This window comes from Cherax quadricarinatus, chromosome 51 (genome assembly GCF_038502225.1).
Source record: "Cherax quadricarinatus isolate ZL_2023a chromosome 51, ASM3850222v1, whole genome shotgun sequence".
Lineage (NCBI taxonomy): Eukaryota > Metazoa > Arthropoda > Malacostraca > Decapoda > Parastacidae > Cherax > Cherax quadricarinatus.
Window position 1 is genome coordinate 7,936,735 of NC_091342.1, and position 21,262 is coordinate 7,957,996.

At 37.0% G+C, this 21,262-nt stretch overlaps 1 protein-coding gene across 1 annotated transcript; it reads right to left on the minus strand.

The window, feature by feature from the left end:
- Positions 1–470: 470 nt before the first annotated feature.
- LOC128694703 (cytokine-like nuclear factor N-PAC) lies at positions 471–21,114 on the minus strand (the record flags this gene model as incomplete). The annotated part of the gene is given in 5 exon segments (XM_070095790.1): positions 471–551; positions 9,284–9,416; positions 11,543–11,622; positions 20,442–20,478; positions 20,586–21,114. Coding segments are annotated over 5 exon segments (366 nt in total), but the record flags the coding sequence as incomplete, so codon positions are not given.
- Positions 21,115–21,262: the final 148 nt, after the last annotated feature.

Below are 21,262 nucleotides of genomic sequence, written 5' to 3' on the forward strand. Positions count from 1 at the left end.
GTTATCTATGTAGCAGGTACTGCATGTATTTATGTCCATATACTATATACACATGCACACACACATGCCTATGCACACACACATGCCTATGCACACACACAGACTCTGTACACACTTTTTGTATGAAAATGAATGCTGGCCAGCTCATACCACCTTCTACATGAAGCCACACCTGCCAATCCACCTCTAATTGCTGCATCACATAACACATACTGTTTAAGATCACATCTGCTACCTCCTTCCACACTTGCTGTTTAAACCCACATTATTCATTTTATCCTACCCCTGCTGCCTCATCTCACACCTGGTGCTTAGTTTCCTCCCATCTTGTAATTCAACTCACTTGTTACCTCACTCTAACATAAAACAAAAATAGAAAAACACACATACAGGGCCACAAGCAAAACTGTTAACGAAGTGAAAATAATGCTGTTATGCAAGAATGCCATGATTCAATATGAGAGGCCTACCTTAATTTTTCTTTCTTTGGATGGAGTGGTGCTCTTTTCTGAATGATTTGTATCATTGGTGCTCCCTTTCATCTCTGGTACCTTTATGTCCAAAGAGAACATACATCATATTACTTTATTTTCTGTTTGTATGCACAATGCAGCTTTTCAATTAAATGCCTAATAAATATCCCCTCCAACCACGCCAAAAGACATAATGGTTTCAATTTCAAATTTTCCTAACTTTACATAACACCACTATTTACTTATATATCTATAATTATGATAATTTGCTTTTCCTCAGAGCTGGAGGAGCTATCATATTTTTCTTAAGCTTAAGAATCTGAAAAATGACACTAGGAAAAGGCCTATGTATGTCAGTTCACCAAATGAATCCTATAAATACTAAAGATAATAGAAAGTAAGAAATATTAACCTATAAAGTTACTCTGATATTGGAAATCTATGTTGTGGGAATCTCAGAGCACCTACACTTCAGTCGCAAAGCAGCCTTGGCAAACTTGAGACAAGTGACAGGTGGAGAAACAGTGCCAAACTTGTCTATGCCTTAGTCACAAAAATAATTAAATTTATTGGTTTACTAATTATTTAATAGTAATCACTAACACAGAAATTTAAAAAAAAAAATCTAATTACAATATAAATTATGCTGCAATTTTAAGTAACACTAAAAACAGGCAACATTCTTGCTGAAGACTTCTACATTTTGTTTGAGTATCATATAATGCAGTAAAATAGCAGCCACTTGCTTACACTGACATGAGAATTAGAACTAGGACTACCCTTAAAAAACTGAAAAGCATCATAAATAACTTATTGTAAATATTTCACTACTATACAAACAAAAAATTAAACAATCCCTAAATCCCAGGCAATGTGGAAGCCTTTGAGCAAGTCCCTCTACTCTACTGACCACTGTGTACTCTACATGTCTGGGAGCCTGAATACACATTTATTCAAGAGTGTTTGTGCAAAATTACTTTTCTGCTGTGGTTTCAGTACACACTAGCTTCTCTTGTATACTATATCTGCAACTCCTTTTGAGGGTTTTACCCTCTATGTCCCAACCTGAGGCCAGACTTCTGGCATACTAGACTTCTGATATGCCAGATTCCTGTTGCTAGTGATCCATAGGCCTACACAGTTATTACCATCTGGCTGATCAGGTACCTACAGCAGGTAGTTGTTCAGTTTCTTCTCCCATTCCTTAGCAAATATTTCTTTTCTGTGTGTGCAAGTACACTAAACTACAGCTGCATATTCGAATTTTTTAGTAAAATATTTTGTGAACAACTATCTATTAAGTTACCATCTTTACTTTCCTATGTTTGTCTTAATATTTCTAGTCCTGCAATAGTACCTAGGGAATAGGAGGTAATTATGATTCATCCAAATAATGGGGGGGAAGGTTAAAATCATTGGATCAAGAGTCTTACACCAGTATCAAGGTACTTCTCCCCCCTCACCCCAACTTTGAAATGAGTGCAGTTGAGAGACTAACTTTTCCCATATGTGTAAGTGATTTAACCCTTTCACTGTTTCTCACATAACTTTATGTCACTGTGGCCAGTGTTACTTACATAGATTCAAGTCTTAACCCTTTGACTGTTTTGGTCGTTTATATACGTCTTACGAGCCAGTGTTTCAGACATATATTTTGTTTTTTATTAACACACTGGCCGATTCCCACCAAGGCAGAGTGGCCCGAAAAAGAAAAACTTTCACCATCATTCACTCCATCACTGTCTTGTCAGAAGGGTGCTTTACACTACAGTTTTTAAACTGCAACATTAACACCCCTCCTTCAGAGTGCAGGCACTGTACTTCCCATCTCCAGGACTCAAGTCCGGCGTGCCGGCTTCCCTGAATCCCTTCATAAATGTTACTTTGCTCACGTATATATACTCAATAATTCTAGCGGCTTCAAGTCAAGCAGGAGAAAGCTGGTAGGCCCACATGTCAGAGAATGGGTCTGTGTGGTCAGTGTGCACCACATAAAAAATATCCTGCAGCACACAGTGCATAATGAGAAAAAAAAAAACGTTTTTTTAAATTACAATGCCGACTTTGAGGTGTATTTTCATATAGTATTTATCACTGTTGTATTCTCGTTTTCATGGTCTCGCGTGATAAAATGGAAAACATATTGCAGAAATAGAGATGATTTTGATTAGTTTCACGATGAAACTAATGTTCGATTTTTACCTATGTTCAAGAGTAAGCAAATCACACCACATGTCCAATACACATCAACTGGGGAGTCTAATATTCTTTCACTTGTGCACTGATATTATTTACATGATTTTTACAATAATGCAGTAGTCTGTATAACATTGAATTTTGTATTTTTTGTATAAATAAAAAATCAAAATAGAAAGCAATAGTAATATAAGAGGGGCCTAGAGACATGACTAATGAACAGAGGATATGTTATTTTAGTGCCAAGAATGTCTACATTGTTTATTCTGGACCCTATTTTGAAATTGGCATCTTTTTTAATTTGTGTGAAATTGGCCAAATTGCCAATTTCTGACCACTTTATTGGGTAGTTCAAATCAGTAAATGGGCAGTTTCTTGTACTCAACTGATAGAAAAAAATGGAGGTCTAAAGAAATAGCTATGAGTTTGGTCAACTGAAACAACGGAATTGGCCAAAAACAGGGCTCAAAGTCAGCGAAATTGTCGATGCGTATATGTCGCCGAGACCGCTAACTTCGCAGGAGCGTAATTCCGTGAGTTTTCAACCAAATTTCGTACTTTTGGTGTCATTACCATCAGGAAAAGATTCTCTATCATTTCGTGTGAACAATTTTTTTTTTTCCCCAAAAATTTTGCGACATAGAATGACAGTTTCAGAAAGGGGCATGCAACAGTCAAAGGGTTAATCATAGTGCCCTCAAATATACTATGATTGGTAAATTTTGACCTAGACATGAGAGAATGGGTCTGGGTAATGGGTGTGCACACTACAGAAACAAAATCCAGCTGATTAAGTGCATAATGGGAACAGTGAACCTCTAACCTCGTGCTTGGGTTAAAGTAGCGACTTTGAGGTGTTCCTTGGTGATGAATGACAGACTGGAAGACCTACTAGTGAAATGGAGATGATTTTAGTCAGTTTCAGACCAGAAGTGGCATCCATGTAGTGGAAATATTTGATTTTTGGCAATTTTCCTGAGGAAGAGTAGGGGGCTCCCCCAGGCCTGTTTTCTGTTTTTGCTAGGTCTGTTTCAGTTATTTGATGGTCTAAACCATTACCAATCATTATTGGCAGAGAAAATGGATAAATCTTAATTTTTCTGTTATGATGATGGATTCAAAAAGGAGGGAAAGTGTTATATTGGAGAGGCCCAGGGATGTGATTAGTGAACAGAGGAAATGTTGGATTACTTGCAAGAATGCCTACAGTGTTTATTTTCGTTACTTTTTAAACTGAAATTTGTTGATTTTGTGTAAAATTGGCCAAATTACTGATTTATGGGTGCTTTATAAGGTAGCTCTGATAGTTGAATGAGTAGTTTTGTATATTCAACTGATAGAAGGGAAGGCACACAAGTGAAATAGCATAAAGTGCTCCCAACCTCCAACTTCATGCCTGTGTAATTCCATAAGTTTTCAATCAAATTTTGCATTTCTGGTATCATTACTTTCAGAAAAAGATTCTCTACCATTTCAGTTTTTTTTTTAAATCACACCAGTGTCAGCACTTTACATGATGGGGGATATGACGGTGTAAAGATTAACCTTTTCGAGGTTTCCGATGTACTAGTATGGTGTACGCACCAGGATTATTGACATACTAGCACGCCTAAATTCTAGCGCCTTCAAATCTAGCGAGAAAAAGCTGGTAGGCCTACATATGAAAGAATGGGTCTATGTGGTCAGTGTGCACAGTATAAAAAAAATCCTGCAGCACAGTACGTAATGAGAAAAAAAAAAACTTGGACCATGTTTTTGGTTTAAAACAGAGACTTTGCACTGTATTTTCGTATGGTATTTATGGTTGTATTCTAGTTTTCCTGGTCTCATTTTATAGAATGGAAGACATATTACTGAAATTGAGATGACTTTGACTGGTCTCACAATGATAAGTACCTTGAAATTCAGCTCAAAGTAGCAGAAACGTTCGATTTTTGCCAAAGTTCAAAAGTAAACAAATCACGCCACGCGTCCAATACACATCAACTGGCGAGTCTAATATTCTTTCACAAGTGTGCTGATATTATTTATACCATTTCTACACTAATGCAGTAGTCTGCATAACAGTAAATCTTCTATTTTTTGTGAGAATAAAAATTCAAAGTGGAAAGCAAAAGAAATGTAAGAGGGGCCTGGGGACGTGACTAAAGAACAGAGGAAATGTTATTTTAGTGCCAGGAATGTCTGTCTTGTTTATTCTGGACCCTATTTGGAAATTGACATCTTCTGAAATTTGTGTGAAATTGGCAAAATTGCTAATTTCTGACCATTTTACTGGATAGTTGAAATCGGTAAATGGGTGGTTTCTTGTTCTCATTCGATAGACAAAATGAAGTTCTAGTGAAATAGTTATGATTTTTGTCGCCTAGTACACCAGAATTGTCCGAAAATAGGGCTCAAAGTGGGCGAAATCGCCGATGCATAAACACTGTCAAGATCGCTAACTTCGCGAGAGCATAATTCTGTAAGTTTTCCATCAAATTTCATACTTTTGGTGTCATTATGATTGGGAAAAGTGTCATAGATTCATAAGAAAAAATAATTTTTTTTTTTCCTGAAAAATTTTAGACCCTGAGAACAAGTTTAGGAGAGGGCCTCTCGACCCTGAAAGGGTTAAAAACTAAGCAATGGATGGGTTGGTAAATATAAGGGACCCTAATATCAAAAATCAAAATTATTGGAAAAAAAAAAAAAAAAAAAAAAAAATCTTGGGAAGTGTAAACAGAAATTAGTCTTAAATGATGACAATATAACATTGTCGTTGTTATTAAATTAGACTTCTCCTAAGTAATTTTCTGGTCAATTATGACAATAGTTATGATAGCTAAGACTACAAACGCTACATTTTATGTACATTTCTTTTGATTTTTCCTTTCATTTTTGGATGTTAATAAGTAGGAACAATACAAAAGTAAAAAACAGCACACTGGCAGAGGCAGACATACCATGACTCACTCCACAGAATTCATGATACTGCCCCATCGTGATCATTTTCATTAACTACTTATTATGCGTTAATCATTATTCTTTATGATACTGCATTTCCTCCATTCTCTCTTACATTTGTACTTTATTTTTTTAATTGTATATAAAATTTGTGCTTTTTTATTAAATTTTTTTATGACAAAGAGCCTCTCAACATCCTATCAATTTGGTGTGCTGTATCAAGTTACACTTCAATTGAACAATTTGAATAAGACTGGAAAAGAGATGTCGAAGTTGAATAAGATGCATAAAACTGCGAAAGAGATGTTGAAGTTGAATAAGATGCATAAAACTGCGAAAGAGATGTTGAAGTTGAATAAGATGCATAAAACTGCGAAAGAGATGTTGAAGTTGCCACAATGAAATGTGTTATTTTTTGGTCTATTTCCCTGAAGCTTTCAAAATAAAATCTGAATACTATTATTTACTTTCAATAAAATTTGCATGAAGAAATGACTATATGACTACCATGGAAATTATGCATATTATGTTTTTTTTTATTTTATTACAAAAATTATTTTTCTACTTTTTTGTTTTACAGATTCCCAATTAATTTAAAATGTATTTGAGCTTAAATTAGTAATGCTTAGCTGATCCAAATATAGTATGTACCCCATTTTGAATATCCTTCAAAATACTCTTGAGCAACTAGAATAGCTTTTTTCTTCTTCCTCACCTAAAACTGTTCATTTGCCCCTTATTGTGAATAACGTGAAAGAAGGGCAACAGCTTGGCGAGGCATGCAAAACTTGTGCAATTTTTTTTTTTTTTACTGAATGTTTTTTTTTTAGCAATGGGGACCCTTGACACTTGTCAACCACAAAATATATCTCACTACATTCAAAATGTGCCAGTGAAAAATATTACCACAAGTTACATCTACTGCATACATCGCATTTTACTGTGTGACAGCAGATCTACATCATTAACAGTTTAACCTGTTCACTGTTTCATAAGACAGCTCTATGTTTTTACTGCCAGTGTTGCTCATGAAGATCTGCATTTTGAGCTCAGCTCCCACAGATGAGCTGCGAGTGGTAAATTCTGACCTAGATATGAGAGAATGGGTTGACCAATAAAAAAACAAAATCCTGCCCCATGTGGTACATGATGGAAAAAGCAATCCTCAGATTTTGTGTTTGGTTTAAAATAGTGACTTTAGATATGCAAATAACCCACACACAGGAGAGGAGGAGCTTACAATGATGTTTTGGTCCGACTTGGACCATTTACAGTCACACTTGCCTCTCGTATGTGTGGGATATTTGCATACTGTTCCAGTTAGTATGGTGTCTTTGTTCTTTACAGTGATTTTGAGGTGTTTTTCTGTGGTTCTACTGACTGCTTCCTGGTATCATTTGATAGAATGAAATATACTACTGAAACAGGGATGACTTTGGTTGGTTCCAGACCAGAAGCAGCTAGAAATCAAGCTCAAAGTAGCGGAAATATTTGATTTTTGAAGATTTTCCTGAATCCCCTTCACCCCTAGTCTGTTCAATTGTTTTTTCTAGGTCTCCTTCAATTATTGGGATACACTGAACCATGACCAATTATTCCTATATGTATTTTATTATCGAAGAAATAAGGTAAAACCTTTATATTTTTTTAATGATGAATTCAAGATGGAGAGCATGTGTAATATAGGAGAGGCCTTTTGTGTAAAACTAGACAAATTACCAATTTCTGTGCACTCTACAGGGTAGTACCGATTGTTGAATGATTGAACTCTGGCCATGTGCATGGTTTAACCCTTTGAGAGTCCAGACTCCCGATCTGAAACTTGTCCACAGGGTTCAAGAATATCCCCCCTCCAAAAAATATCTTAGGAAACAATAGAGAATTATTTTCCAAAGGTAATGACACCAAAAGTGTGAAATTTGATGGAAAACTTATGGAATTACGCTTTCACAAAGTTTGAGGTCTTGGCAATATTTATGCACAGGCAATTTTCCCCACTTTGGGTCCTATTTTAGGCCAATTCCATTATTCCAGTCAACCAAACTCTTATATATTTCACTAATATGTCTTCCATTCTATTGACCGGGAAGAAGAAACAGCCCATTTAACTATTTCAGCTACCCAATAAAGTAATTAGAAATCAGTAATTTGGCCAATTTCACACAAAATTAAAAAAAAAAAAGCAATTTAAAAATAGTGTCCAGAATAAACAATGCAAATGTTTCTGGCAATAAAATATTTCCTCTGTTCATTAGTTGCATCCCCAGGCCTCTCCTATATTACACATGGTTTCCATTTTAAATTTTTATTCACACAAAAAAACAATAGATTTACTGTTATGCAGACTACTTCAATATTGTAATAATTGTATGAATAACGTCAGCGCATTTGCGAACGCGTATTAGACTGACCAGTTGGACACATATTGGACGTGTGACGTGATTTGTGTAATCTGGAATATTGGCAAAAATCGAATATACCCACTACTTTGAGCTCAATTTCAAGCTATTTCCAGTCCTAAAACCAATCAAAATCGTCTCCATATTTGTAATATATTTTCCATTCTATCAAATGAAATCAAGAAACTGAGAATAAAACCATAAAAACTATTCGAAAATACACCACAAACTCATCACTTTAAACCATACACAGGGTCACAGTTTTTTTCCCAGTCATGCACTGCGTGGGACAGGATATTTTTTTTTATATGGTGTACACTCACCACAGACCCATTCTCTCATATCTAGGCCATAATTTACCACTCACAGCTTATCTGAATCAAGTATAGAACCCATACCTGGTCAGGTATATCAAGAAATTAGAGAAAGCACAGAGTCCTGTAGCTAAAAGGTACGTCCTATGTAAAGAGGGTATGGGAACTTAACCTGATGACAATGGAAAATAGGAGGGATAGATAGTGAGAGGAACTGACAAGGTGAACAGAGATGGGATACAGTAATAAGAGGGCACAACTGGATACTGAAAACTCAGATGAGTCATAGGGATGTTAGAAAGTATTTTTTCAGCCTTAGGGTTGTCAGGGAGTGGAACAATCTGGAAAGTGCAGTAGTAGAGGCAGAATCCATATATAGCTTTAAGAAGAGGTACAACAAGGCTCTTGGAGCCCGGAGAGAGAGTGAACCTAGTGACCAGTGAAGAGGCAGGGCCTGAAGCTGTGACTTAACCCTTCAACTACACATAGGTGAGCACAAACAAAGCTTCCTTCAGAACATCCCTCACTTCTTCAGTACCTTTATTCTCCTAACAGAGCTCCCACTTACTTTCGTACTGACACACCCACCTACCCTTTTATTCTCTTGTTCACCCTTTTCCTTACTCTCTCTAAAAGCATCATTTTTGTAGGTAAACAGTCTCTATTGAGTCATGACTTCTTGATGTTCATGTGCAACTTAGCTACAATGGTGAAAAAATGTTACTAACAAGTGCTTGCTGAAGAAAATGTCATCCAATTTTTTGTTTAATAATCCATTCATAACTAAAGCTTGCATTTCATAGCATTTTAACCAAACCATAACTCATACAGTCTGTGAGAAGGAGCATACATGAATGAACAAAAAAAAAAAAAAAAATAATAATAATAATAATAATAATAATAATAATAGAAGATTAAATCACTAGCACAAAAGCATCAATACTGAAGTACTTACCAAAATATTATTTTCTCCAATATATTTTTCAATGCAATCAACAGCCTCTTTAAATGTTGAAGTTTTGTTGGCATTCATTAGACGCCCTTTGTACTGGAAATATGGCTTCATGTTGGCAGATTCAATCCATGCACTAGAAGGATAAAAAAAAATACTTGATAACTTCACTAGCCATGTAAAATTTTATAGTACAAGCTTCCCCCCTCGCTTTGTGAGGGTTCTTTTTACATGAATTTGCTGTGCTGTCTCACTTGCATTTATAATTTCATATGACCAATATATATTTGCAGTATGGTATGCAGTCAGGGAGGCTCTCAAATGTGTAGGAAAATCTTATGCAAAATTTTACGTTCATGGCCTGACAGCTTTGTAAACCTGACAAGGGCCAAGAACACGCACACCACACAGAAAAGGATGCCTGTACTTTTAATAATATTTACCTTATTCTAAATGTCTTGTTTATGTATGAGCAACTAATACAAATTGTTACTGATTAATTCTTTCAATTATCTTACCTGGAAGACAAATTTAGTCATCATATTACAATGTTAACACAAAAATCTCTCAACTCTTCCCAATGTGTGAGAAGCATGAATGAACTGACTAATTAAATCTACATGGATAAGGGAATCAACAAGGGAAAAACAGTACACTGTGTGATCTCATGCCAATGGTTTGCCAAACTCTCAGGAGATTTATAAGCATTTGGGTACACATTTATATTCCTTTTTTTTTTTTCCTCAGAAAACATGGTAATGGGGGATGATAAAATGTAAAATCTGAATATTTTATGCACCTATTCACACCCAAGTGTACAATCCCCCAGAGCTTCTTACAAAACAGTACATCTAGATGTTCCCCCTAACAGGATAAATAAAATTCAAAAAGAATATACAGCATTATACAAGACTGAAATTTTTACAATAGTACAATTGCTCAAATTAGTTATTTAACTCCTTGACTGTCGCAGCCCCAAATCCTGAGGTGTCTCCTGGTGTCGCAAAATCCCCCCCCCCCCAAAAAGAAATTATGAAATGATAGAGAATCTCTTCCCGGTTGTAATGACACCAAAAGAACTAAATTTGATGGAAAACTGAAGGAATTACACTCTCGTGAAGTTAGCGACCTCGGTGACATTTACGAGTCGGCGATTTCGCCCACTCGGAGCCCTATTTTCAGTTAATTCCATTGTTCCAGTTGACCAAACTCATAGCTATTTCTTTAGAACTCCTTTTTTTCTATCGACTGAGTACAAGAAACTGCCCATTTACTGATTTCAACTGCCCAATAACGTGGTCAGAAATTTGCAATTTGGCCAATTTCATGAAAATTAAAAAATGAGACATTTTCAAAATAGGGTCCAGAATGAACAATGCAGGTATTCCTGACTCTAAAATAACATTTTCTTTGTTCATCAGTCACGTCTCCAGGCCCCTCTGATATTGCTCTTGCTTTCTATTTTGAATTTTTATTCAAACAAAAAATAGATTTACTGTTATGCAGACTATTGCAATATTGTAATAATTGTATAAATAATGTCAACTCATTCATGATTGCATATCAGAATGGCCACCTGGACATTTATTGGAAAATGACATCATTTCTTTACTTTTGAACATCGGCAAAAATCAAACATTTCCCCTACTTTGAGCTCTATTTTAAGGTTCTTTTCATAATAAAACCAATCAAAATCACCTTTATTTCTATATGTTTTCCATTCTATCAAATGAGACCAAGAAAATGAGAATACAACCATAAATACTATACGAAAATAGACCACTAAGTCGGCATTTTAATTACAAAAAAAAAAATGGTCGGAGTTTTTTTTTCTCATTATGCACTGCGTGATGCAGAATTTTTTTTATATGGTGCACACTGATCACACAGACCCATTCTCTCACATGTGGGCCTACCAGCTTTCTCCTGCTTGATTTGAAGCCGCTAGAATTTACGAGTATATATACGTCAAAAACGGTGGCTCGTAAGACGTATATATACGACCAAAACAGTCAAAGAGTTAACATTAAATAAAAGGCACTAAATATTACAAGCAGCAAATGGTACTTCAATATTAGTAGCCAAGCATTCGTAAGTCAGGGTGAGAGCAGATATACAGTAATTTCTGAGTAATGACAGCTGATGTATAGGATAAGGGTAAATGGACTGCATCTCCTTTATTAACTTTAACAAGATTGCAGGCATTGGTAATTTCTTTTTACTATGCATGGACAAATAAAGTACTGTTATAACAACACTTACTAGTTTTCACTGCCAAAGAAGTATATAAAATGGCAGTGTTTCTTGCTAGGCTTCTTAACATTATCCCTTGCAGGTATGACCTACAAAAAAAAAAGAAAAAAATAAACTGAGCACTTATTCTAAAATGATGAGAATTAATTTCACAATAAATTGCATAACATACAAAACATGTACATGTTAACATTAAGTGAGAATTAAATTAACATATGAAAACAGACAAAAGTTACAAAACAACTTGGACTGGCTACAAAAATGGTCAGAAAGTGGCTGCTCAAATTCAACCTCAATAGTGTAACCGAAAACTATAAAGGAAATAGGAGAGTGTGCGAAGAGGCCAAATAAAATGTACCACAGAAGTATATATCTCAAAATCAAATCAGACCTGGTATTACCATCAAACCAAACCTGTCCTCCAAAAACACACAACCTGAACAGCATTGGCACCATATGCCCAATAAACACAGAAGAATGACAGCAGCAAGGGCCTTACATAAGATATATTCAGTACCCAGCTATTACAATATTTAAAACAGAAGTGTAACTCACACAAAGCATTATACTTCCCACCACCAAGGCTCAAGTTCCTCAGAATCCCTTCATGTTACCTCACTCACATTCCAGCAGCACAATAAATGAATACAAGGACCTGGTACAATATATGCATATCAGAAGGTAAAAGACATTGCACAACAAAACTTGTTGCCCAAGTGTTTATTACAGCACACCTAATCCCAAATGCTCTGCATAGCCACAGGCTTTCTGCATGTAATCAAGTGTCACCCATTGCTGTATAAATATGTATTATGTGGAAATAAACTGTGCCTTTGAAAAAACAATCCTCAATTCACTTTGATCCACCATACTCACATGTCTGTTGGATGCTCAAGTCTTTATCACTTAGAACCTCCTGCAACTCCTTCCCTCCAATCATGTCTGGGACAACCCTTATTCAAGACACTCAATACAGTTGGAAGCAGAAAGATGGAACTCAGATTCTATCCAAACACGGGCGCATCATCACTTATCAATAGCGGATAATCAAAAATATTTAAGCGACTTGTTGAAAAAAAAAATAAATAAATATATATATATACAGTGGTACCTTGACTTATGAGTGCCCCAACTTATGAGTTTTCCGAGTTACGAGCTGCCGTTCGGTCGATTTTTTGCTTTGAGTTGTGAGCCGAAAACCGAGTTACAAGCGAAAAAAAAAATTTACTGAAAAAAAAAAAAATCCTGGAAATGACATTTGGCAAGAACTCTGGCCTAAATAGCACAACAAAAGGTGGTTTTGGGACTTGGTACTTATAAAACAATGCTAGTGTGATGTTCTCACTGGAGGTAATCATGTACGTAATTATCTTCAGTTATTCTACAAAAAAATAAAGTTGCTAAGGTTCTGACATTTGCCAAATATCTTGCCCTTTACTCCCACACAAATCCCAAAATATTTGGAATACTGTGTTTCCAATATTCCACAAGCCAAATGTAGAACAATCATTTTTTTATGATTCCTGTCAATATTATTGCATTTACTTCAATAATAAATGGTGGGCTTCATGAAATAAGTCAATAACTTACTTCCAAGATATTCATACAGTGGAATCTCAGTTTTCGTCTGCCCCCGTTTTTGTCGATTTCGGGTATTGAGGACTTTTTTCGTCAAAATATTGTCTTCGTTTTCGTTCCTCACCTTGGATTTCATCTGCTGTACCAAACGTGTCCACCTGCCGCACGCACACAAAGCCTCCCACGCATGCATTCTGAGCCAGTGTGGCGTTGTTTCTCAGTGAGTGAACATTACCCTGTGCATTCATATGAAACATTTCATAATAATCTATTGTTTTTTGTGCTTGTTTATTGTGTGTGACTGCTAAATAAGCCACCTTTGGGCCAAAGAAAGTTCCGAGTGCCGGTCCTTTGATAAAGGTAAGAAACATGATAGAATTCAAGAAAGAACTTGTTGAAAAGTATGAGTGCTGCACATGTGGTTGATCTCGCCAGAATGTATGGGAAGTCCTCATCAACAATCAGTTTCATCCTGGCGAAGAAAAAAGAAATCAAGGAAGCCGATATTGCGAAAGGGGCGAGTGTGCTAACAAAACAGATCACAAACAGTCGAAGATGTTGAGAAGCTGTTGTTGGTGTGGATCAACAAAAAACAGCTAGCAGGAGAGTGCTGTGGAGGCAATAATTTGCAAAAAGACAAGGCAGCTGCATGCAGATCTTGTCAAGAAAATGTCTGGAACGAGTGCTGCTGTTAGTGAATTTAAGGCCAGCAGAGGCTGGTTCGAAGAATTCAAGAAGCGATCTGACATACACAGTGTGTTCAGGTATGGCGAGGCTGCGTGTTTGAACAAACGTGCAGCCAAAGAATTCGTTGATGAATTCAAGGTAATTAAAGGTAAGTGTGATGTTAAATGTTCATTTATCATTAAAATTAGTCATTTATATTTAACACTGTTTTCTATATGTAAAGCTATATTTATTTTCTATAAAATATATTTTTTGTCAATACTTTGGGGTGTCTGGAACGATTAACTGGATTTACATGACAGTGGAACCTCAAATTTCGAACGTATCACTTATCGAACATTTCAAAAATAAAACCCTTTTTCGAACCAACTTTGTCCCTATTATTGAACGCGCCCCTATTTTCGGGCCGATGGGTACCGGACCTGTCCGCCAGCCCGCTCTGTCCGCATCCCCGTGCAGGCCCCGTGAGCCAGTCTGGCTTTGTTGATGCTTGAGTGAACACTAACCTGCGCTCTCATTCAAACATTTTATGATTATTTCATTGTGTTTAGTGCTTGTGGGACTGTGAAATAAGCTACCATGGGCCCAAAGAAACTTGCTAGTGGTATCCCTGTGGTAAAGAAAGTGAGAAACGCCATAGATGTGAAGAAGGAAATAATACAGAAGTATGAGAGTGGTGTGAGACTTGCTGAGCTTGCCAGGATGTATGGGAAAAACAAGTCGACCATCGGTTCTATCCTGGCAAAGAAAGAACAAATCAAGGAAGCTGATGTTGCAAAAGGTGTTAATATGCTAACCAAAAAAAGACCACAAATAGTTGGAAAGGTTGAGAAGTTGTTGCTGGTGTGGATCAAGGATAAAGAGATGGCAGGTGATAGTGTTTCCGAGACGATTATTTGCGAAAAGGCAAGGAAGTTGCATGCCGATCTGGTACAGAAAACTCCTGGAACCAGTTCAGTGACAGAACCATGTCCCATTTTAGGGAAATGTTAAAGAGGCACCAGAAACAGAGGACTGTAGACTGTTATTTTGTGAGACAGGGGTCCAGTGACTCTCAAGCTGGTCTTAGTGGCATTAAAAGACAGAGAAGGGAAGTAACCCCAGAGGGGGCTTTACCTGAAGTCCTCATGGAGGGGGATTCTCCTTTCAAACACTAACCCCAACTACCTCTCTCCTCCTCCCTATCTTCCAGATGCCATCATCAATAAAGGTAAGTAAAAATTTTATTTTATATTTATATACATAATTGAACACTATAGTATTTGTTGTGTGTATGTAATACTGTAATTAATCTCTATAAAATGTATTTTTTTGTGAATATTTTTGGGTTTCTGGAACGGATTAATTGTATTTCCATTATTTCTTATGGGAAATATTGCTTTGATTTTCAGACTTTTTGAATTTAGAACTAGCTCTTGGAACGGATTAAGTTCGATATTTGAGGTTCCACTGTATTTCTTATGGGAAATATTGCCTCAGTTTTCATCGAATTTGGTTTTCGTCTGACACTGGAACAGATTAAAAATGAAAATGCAGGTTCCACTGTATATCGCTGCACTAGTGATCTAGCGCAGTTAGCCTCTCAAAAACTCCATTTTTCTCTTACCCAGGACCAAAGAACACGTTATAGGAAGGAGCAGTAATAATTTTATATGCTCGGACTGGTCCTGGACACTCGCCATATTATGGCCTATTTAATTCATTTTAGAGTATATATTATGTTTCTATGTTACTTATAGTGTTTATGTCATATTAGATGAATTCTGACAGATAAATAAGCCGTAGAGTTGATAGTAGCGTTATGCTGAAGTATTTTCTCCTGCCCCTGGGGCGTTTTTTGGTGGCTAGAACGGATTAATGGCATTTCAATTATTTCACCGAGGAAAATTTATTTGATATATAAGTAAATTGAGTTACGAGCTTGGTCACAGAACGAATTAAACTTGCAAGTCAAGGTACCACTCCCTCACTCTCTGTGTGTGTGTGTGTGTGCACGCGCATATGTGTGCACATGTGTGCGTATGTGTGCACATGTGTGCGTATGTGCATGTGTGTGCATGTGTGTGTGCGTGTGTATGTGTGTGCGTGTGTATGTGTGCGTGTGCCTATGTGTGTGCCTGTGTGTGTGCCTGTGTGTGTGCCTATGTGTGTGCCTGTGTGTGTGCAAGTATGTGTGTGCCTATGTGTGCACGTATGTGTGCGCATATGTGTGAGCGTATGTGTGCACGTGTGCATGTGTGTGCGTATGTGTGTGCGTATGTATGTGTACGTATGTGCGTGCGTATGTGTGCGTATGTGTGCTCGTATGTATGCGTATGTATGCGTATGTGTGCGTGTGTGCATGTGTGTGCGTATGTGCGTGCGTGCTCACCTAATTGTAGTTGCAGGGGTCGAGACTCGGCTCCTGGCCCCACCTCTTCACTGAACGCTACTAGGTCCTCTCTCTCCCTGCTCCATGAGCTTTATCATACCATGTCTTAAAAATATGTATGATTCCTGCCTCCACTACATCACTCACCAGACTGCTCCACTTCCTGACCACTCTATGACTGAAGAAATACTTCCTAACATCCCTGTGACTCATCTGAGTCTTCAACTTCCAAGAGTGACCCCTTGTTTCTGTGTCCCCTCTCTGGAACATCTTGTCACTGTCCACCTTGTCTATTCCACACAGTATGTTCTATGTTGTTTTCATGTCTTCCCTAACCCTCTTGTCCTCCAGTGTCGTCAGGCCGATTTCCCTTAACCTTTCTTCGTAGGACATTCCCCTTAGCTCTGGAACTAACCTTGTCACAAACCTTTGCACTTGCTCTAATTTCTTAGCATGCATACATGCATGCATGCATGCATACATACATAGTACATACATACATACATACACACACACACACACACACACACACACACACACACACACACACACACACACGTGCCGAATAGGCAGATCTTGCAATTTTGGGTTAAATAGCAACGCTCATCTTGCCATATAAGACAAGCGAAAATTTGTGTATGCAATAATTTCGCAAAAATCATTCTGAACCTAACGAAAAAAATATATTTCATTGTGTTTCTTTAGTATTAAATTACTGTAAACGTATTTAAAATATATTTAGTTGGGTTAGGCTAAAATAAATTGCACTTGTTATAATAAGGTTAGGTAAGTTTTATAAGATTCTTTTGGTGCAAAATTATAAATTTTTACATTAACATTAATGGAAAAAATATATCTTTAAACGTATAAGAGAAAATTTTAGAAAGGACTTAATTTTAAATGAGTTCTTGCTAATTGACCAGTTTTACATATTCGGCACAACATATGTATATATATATATATATGTGTGTGTGTATATATATATATATATATATATATATATATATATATAGGTACATACATACTCACCAAACACTGATCAGAGAGTGATGATGAGTGGGCATTTCTAAAAATTCTTAAGCTCACACTCTACAGAGGTGGTGTATTCAGCTCACAACCCTAGACAAGGCAAGAAGAACAAACAAACAAGACTCCTAACACCCACAGCCCACTACCTAGTGGTAAATACTGTACAGGAGAGTTAGTCATCTGTTGTGGATCACATCCAAAGGAAGGACCTTAAAGAATCCCAATGGAAATAAGTGACACTACTTAGCTTTCTTGGGTTATCCTGAGTTACTAACTCTGAGGCTACTAACCCAAATAGTCTTCTTTTACAGAATGACAACAACCCAATTTCATAGACAGTACAGTACATTTAACATTTGTATGCACAAACTGTCTCCACTTGTGTCCAGCAAAATATAACATCCATGGCCTGGTGGCTAAAGCTCTCGCCTCACACGGTGAGGGCAGAAACATTGGGCGTGTTACCTTACACCAGTTGTCTACGTTCCCCATCAGTAAAATGGGTACCTGGGTGTTAAGTCGACTGGTGTGGGTCGCATCCTGGGACAAAACTGACCTAATTTGCCTGAAATGCTCAGCATAACAAGCAGCTTTCTATATAGTAGTTTGTCATTGATGTCAGCTAGGCCTGTATACCTTGTACATGTACTTGTAAAAATAAAGATACAATTATTATAAGAAGCAGACATGTGAAACAAACAACTCAGTCCTCCAGTTCAGTGTCCGTTCTCCCATGAAGAGGTTTTACCCAAAGATGATCAATAAAAGGAAAAGAAAGGAAAAGTAAAAGGAATTTCTCCTTTCAAGCAGAAATGTGAACTGTTTTCAATCAGGTCAGGTGGACCCCTTGCCTAAGCCCCAGCAGAGAGGAAAACCAGAGCAGATGAGTAGTGCCTCAGTCTTTACTGTGCCCTGCAGGCAGAATAAGACTAGGGCAAGCATCCTAGAAACAATGGGAAAAATTTGTCACTGATGCTCAGGTGAGAGCAAGATGTTTGCACACCGCCAAACCTAATACAGATGTCCTCATTTTCTGAGGATTGGTTGGGACTTATTATCAAGGTTCTTTTAATCATCTGTTAACTGTCAATAGTGCCCAGGCCTCCTAAATTACAGAGGAAATATTATGTGAATAAAAACTTTAAGATATTTAGTAATGAACTTGGAAAATTGAAGATGAGTGTATACTATACTGAATGTACAGTAAGTAGAAGTTGTTAAGATTTACCTGCTATCTTATATGCCCAGGAAGACTGGCATTCCTTCAGTGCCTCCCTGGGCAGCTGATGCCAATCAATCTACTACCCAGTTTAAATACTGTATAAGCATTTAATGCAAATAAAACACGGTTCATAGTAAAGTAAATACAATTATTTTACACTGTATATGTATCTGTAATTTACTATAGTAGGTAATGGGAGAAGAAATAAACTCATTTGAAAAGGTTGGGGAAGGAGCCTGGAGTAGATTACGACTGTTGATTTAATTAATGATCGAATTCCCTTGACAACCTTATGCATGTCATTAATCTAATCTTAAAGCCAGATTACAGTCTAACCTAACCTACATCTTTCAAGTCTTGTTCCCTCAGTCAGAACTCCATCTTGGGGATGGGTTCCATGCAATCCTTTGTCGAGCCCTGTGCATGAGTGTGGCACCCCACCTGGGCATTGGATGTGATCCTGATACGACTTCGTGTGGGCCACTCTAAATACCTTGATCCTCTACCTATAAAAGGGTCTCAACTAGCTGGATATGGATAAACACTTCCTTCTCTGATGCCCCAACTTCACTGTACTCAAAATCTATCATTGTGAGTCCTTACAATTACAACTACATGCATTGGTCATTATCCTGCAAAAAAGCAACATGAATATGAGGCAATTTCAATCTATGATTTCTTAAAATAAATAATACAACTGCAGTAGCGATTTATTATTATTATTGTTAACATTACTACTGTTATATTAATAGGGAAGAGCTTAGCTTGCTAAATTTTTATTTTGCTTTTGCTAAATATTTCCTTAGTTTGGTACAAAAATAATCAAATTTAACAATTTTAATAAATTTTTTTTTATATTTTAAAGAAAACTGAGTCCCTAAATTATATAGTGTAGAAAACCCTTCTGAACTTTGCCTAATACAGACATGCACAAATTTGCAATTGCTCATATCTGCGGCCAGCTTTAAGCACTACTATACTTTTGCAGCCCAGTTGAGGCTAGGTTTTAAATTCTGATAAAGTATAATGTTGTTTCTGCAGCCGACAGACCTACATAGCCAAAGCATCCTACTTCCTATGACATCTGACACCAATTATTATTATTATAATCAAAAAGAAGCGCTAAGCCACAAGAGCTATACAGCATCTGATACCAAGAGACCAAGCTGATAATAAACACAGCAATTTCCTGTACTTATATGTCAAGGACTATATGCTAAGTTTAATATAGTCCACCTCTGTGTGTCTACTGCAATACTGAACATTTACATTTGAGTTCCACCTCAATAAAGAAACTTCATGAATAAACAGAAGGGTAAACTAGCCATAAATTAATAGTCTGACACCCTTCGTCTACTCTTCTGTTTATTCACTGACAGTTGTTTATTACAAATTTGAGTTTAAGAAAGTTTTATGCTCAATATACAGGAAAGATACCTATGTAATTATTTAACCTTGGATGATTATTAGCCCAAGAAAACAATAAGAAATGCTACGATTCATTTTTAATGAAAACCTTCCAGTCATCTCTAGGCTGCAACCCACATGCAACACTCAGGTGCCTATTTACTGCTAGATGGATAGGGGTAGCACATATTAGGAGACTTCTCCATATGTCTAGTCCTACCTAGAAATCAACCGTGACTTCTTTTGTGTTGAAAAATAAACACACTACCTAGGAGCTGAAGGTTGCAGATAGGTTTTAAATTTCTACAATGTTTGCATTAAACACACGATTATTATAAGCATACCGAGGTGATAAAACATTTAGAATTAACCTAGAAGAGCCTAGCAAAACCAATTAATATTAAATGCTTCCATTAAGGTACCCCCCTAGATAAGACTCATCTCCCACACACCACTCTAATGGACACCAAATGTTTCCTCCACGCGAGAAACGAATCCTGGCGTGTGTGTGTAGGGCCAGGAGAAGCATGTAGCCTGCAGTGAGGAGCTATGAGGTGTTACCGGGGAGGACACAGAGGCCACCTTAGCGACCCACACTCCCGTCAAGCACTCACCTTACCCGGCCACGGAGAGAAACCCTTCATCTTGGCCCTGTAATAGACAAACAGAAATCATTATCCAACCCTTATCGGCAGATCAGCCACGCCATTTTTCAAAGGTATAGCGAAGTAACGCCACAAAATACCAATACAACTCACCAAACTAGGTCTCCAAGTTTGTAGGTGTCCGCCATGTTTAAAACTATCAAGCGAAATGCATCCTGGGAGTTGCGGTCTCAACCGTTGGATGTGTCAATATTTGACCAAATTTACAAAAAAATAATCATGAAAACTCGGCAAACTGCACGGTAGTCGAAAGCTAAATAGTCGTTTGTGGCGTCAGGGTGGCTTTTATCTCCAGCAAGGGCCAGAGATACAATAAAAACGGTAAAATATGAGGAGAGCGGCGCGTTACGCCACATATCACCAGCAGGCGGCAGCACCTTACAGTACACAAACTTTTTCACCGCCAAGTTCAAATGTTGTTTACCTGCACCACACTGGCCATTTATATCAAAATTATAGCAACATTTTATCGAAAATCAACACGAAATGAGAGAGAATATGGTTGAAATTGTATAATCTCCATTTCGTACATTTCATCCTTAAAATGTACTTTCATGATTCAGAGTATTCATTCATGTTCTCCCCATTGCTCTCTCTTCACTCAATATATAACTCATAACAAAAAGGTAAAATTATAGTATTTAACATTAAATCTCTCTTTATTATATATTGTCTCATTGCTCTCTCACATCTCCTTTTTCTCTCTCTTATATAATCTTTTTTTTCATTACCGTTATAATATACTGTGCATTTTTATAAAAGCAGTATTG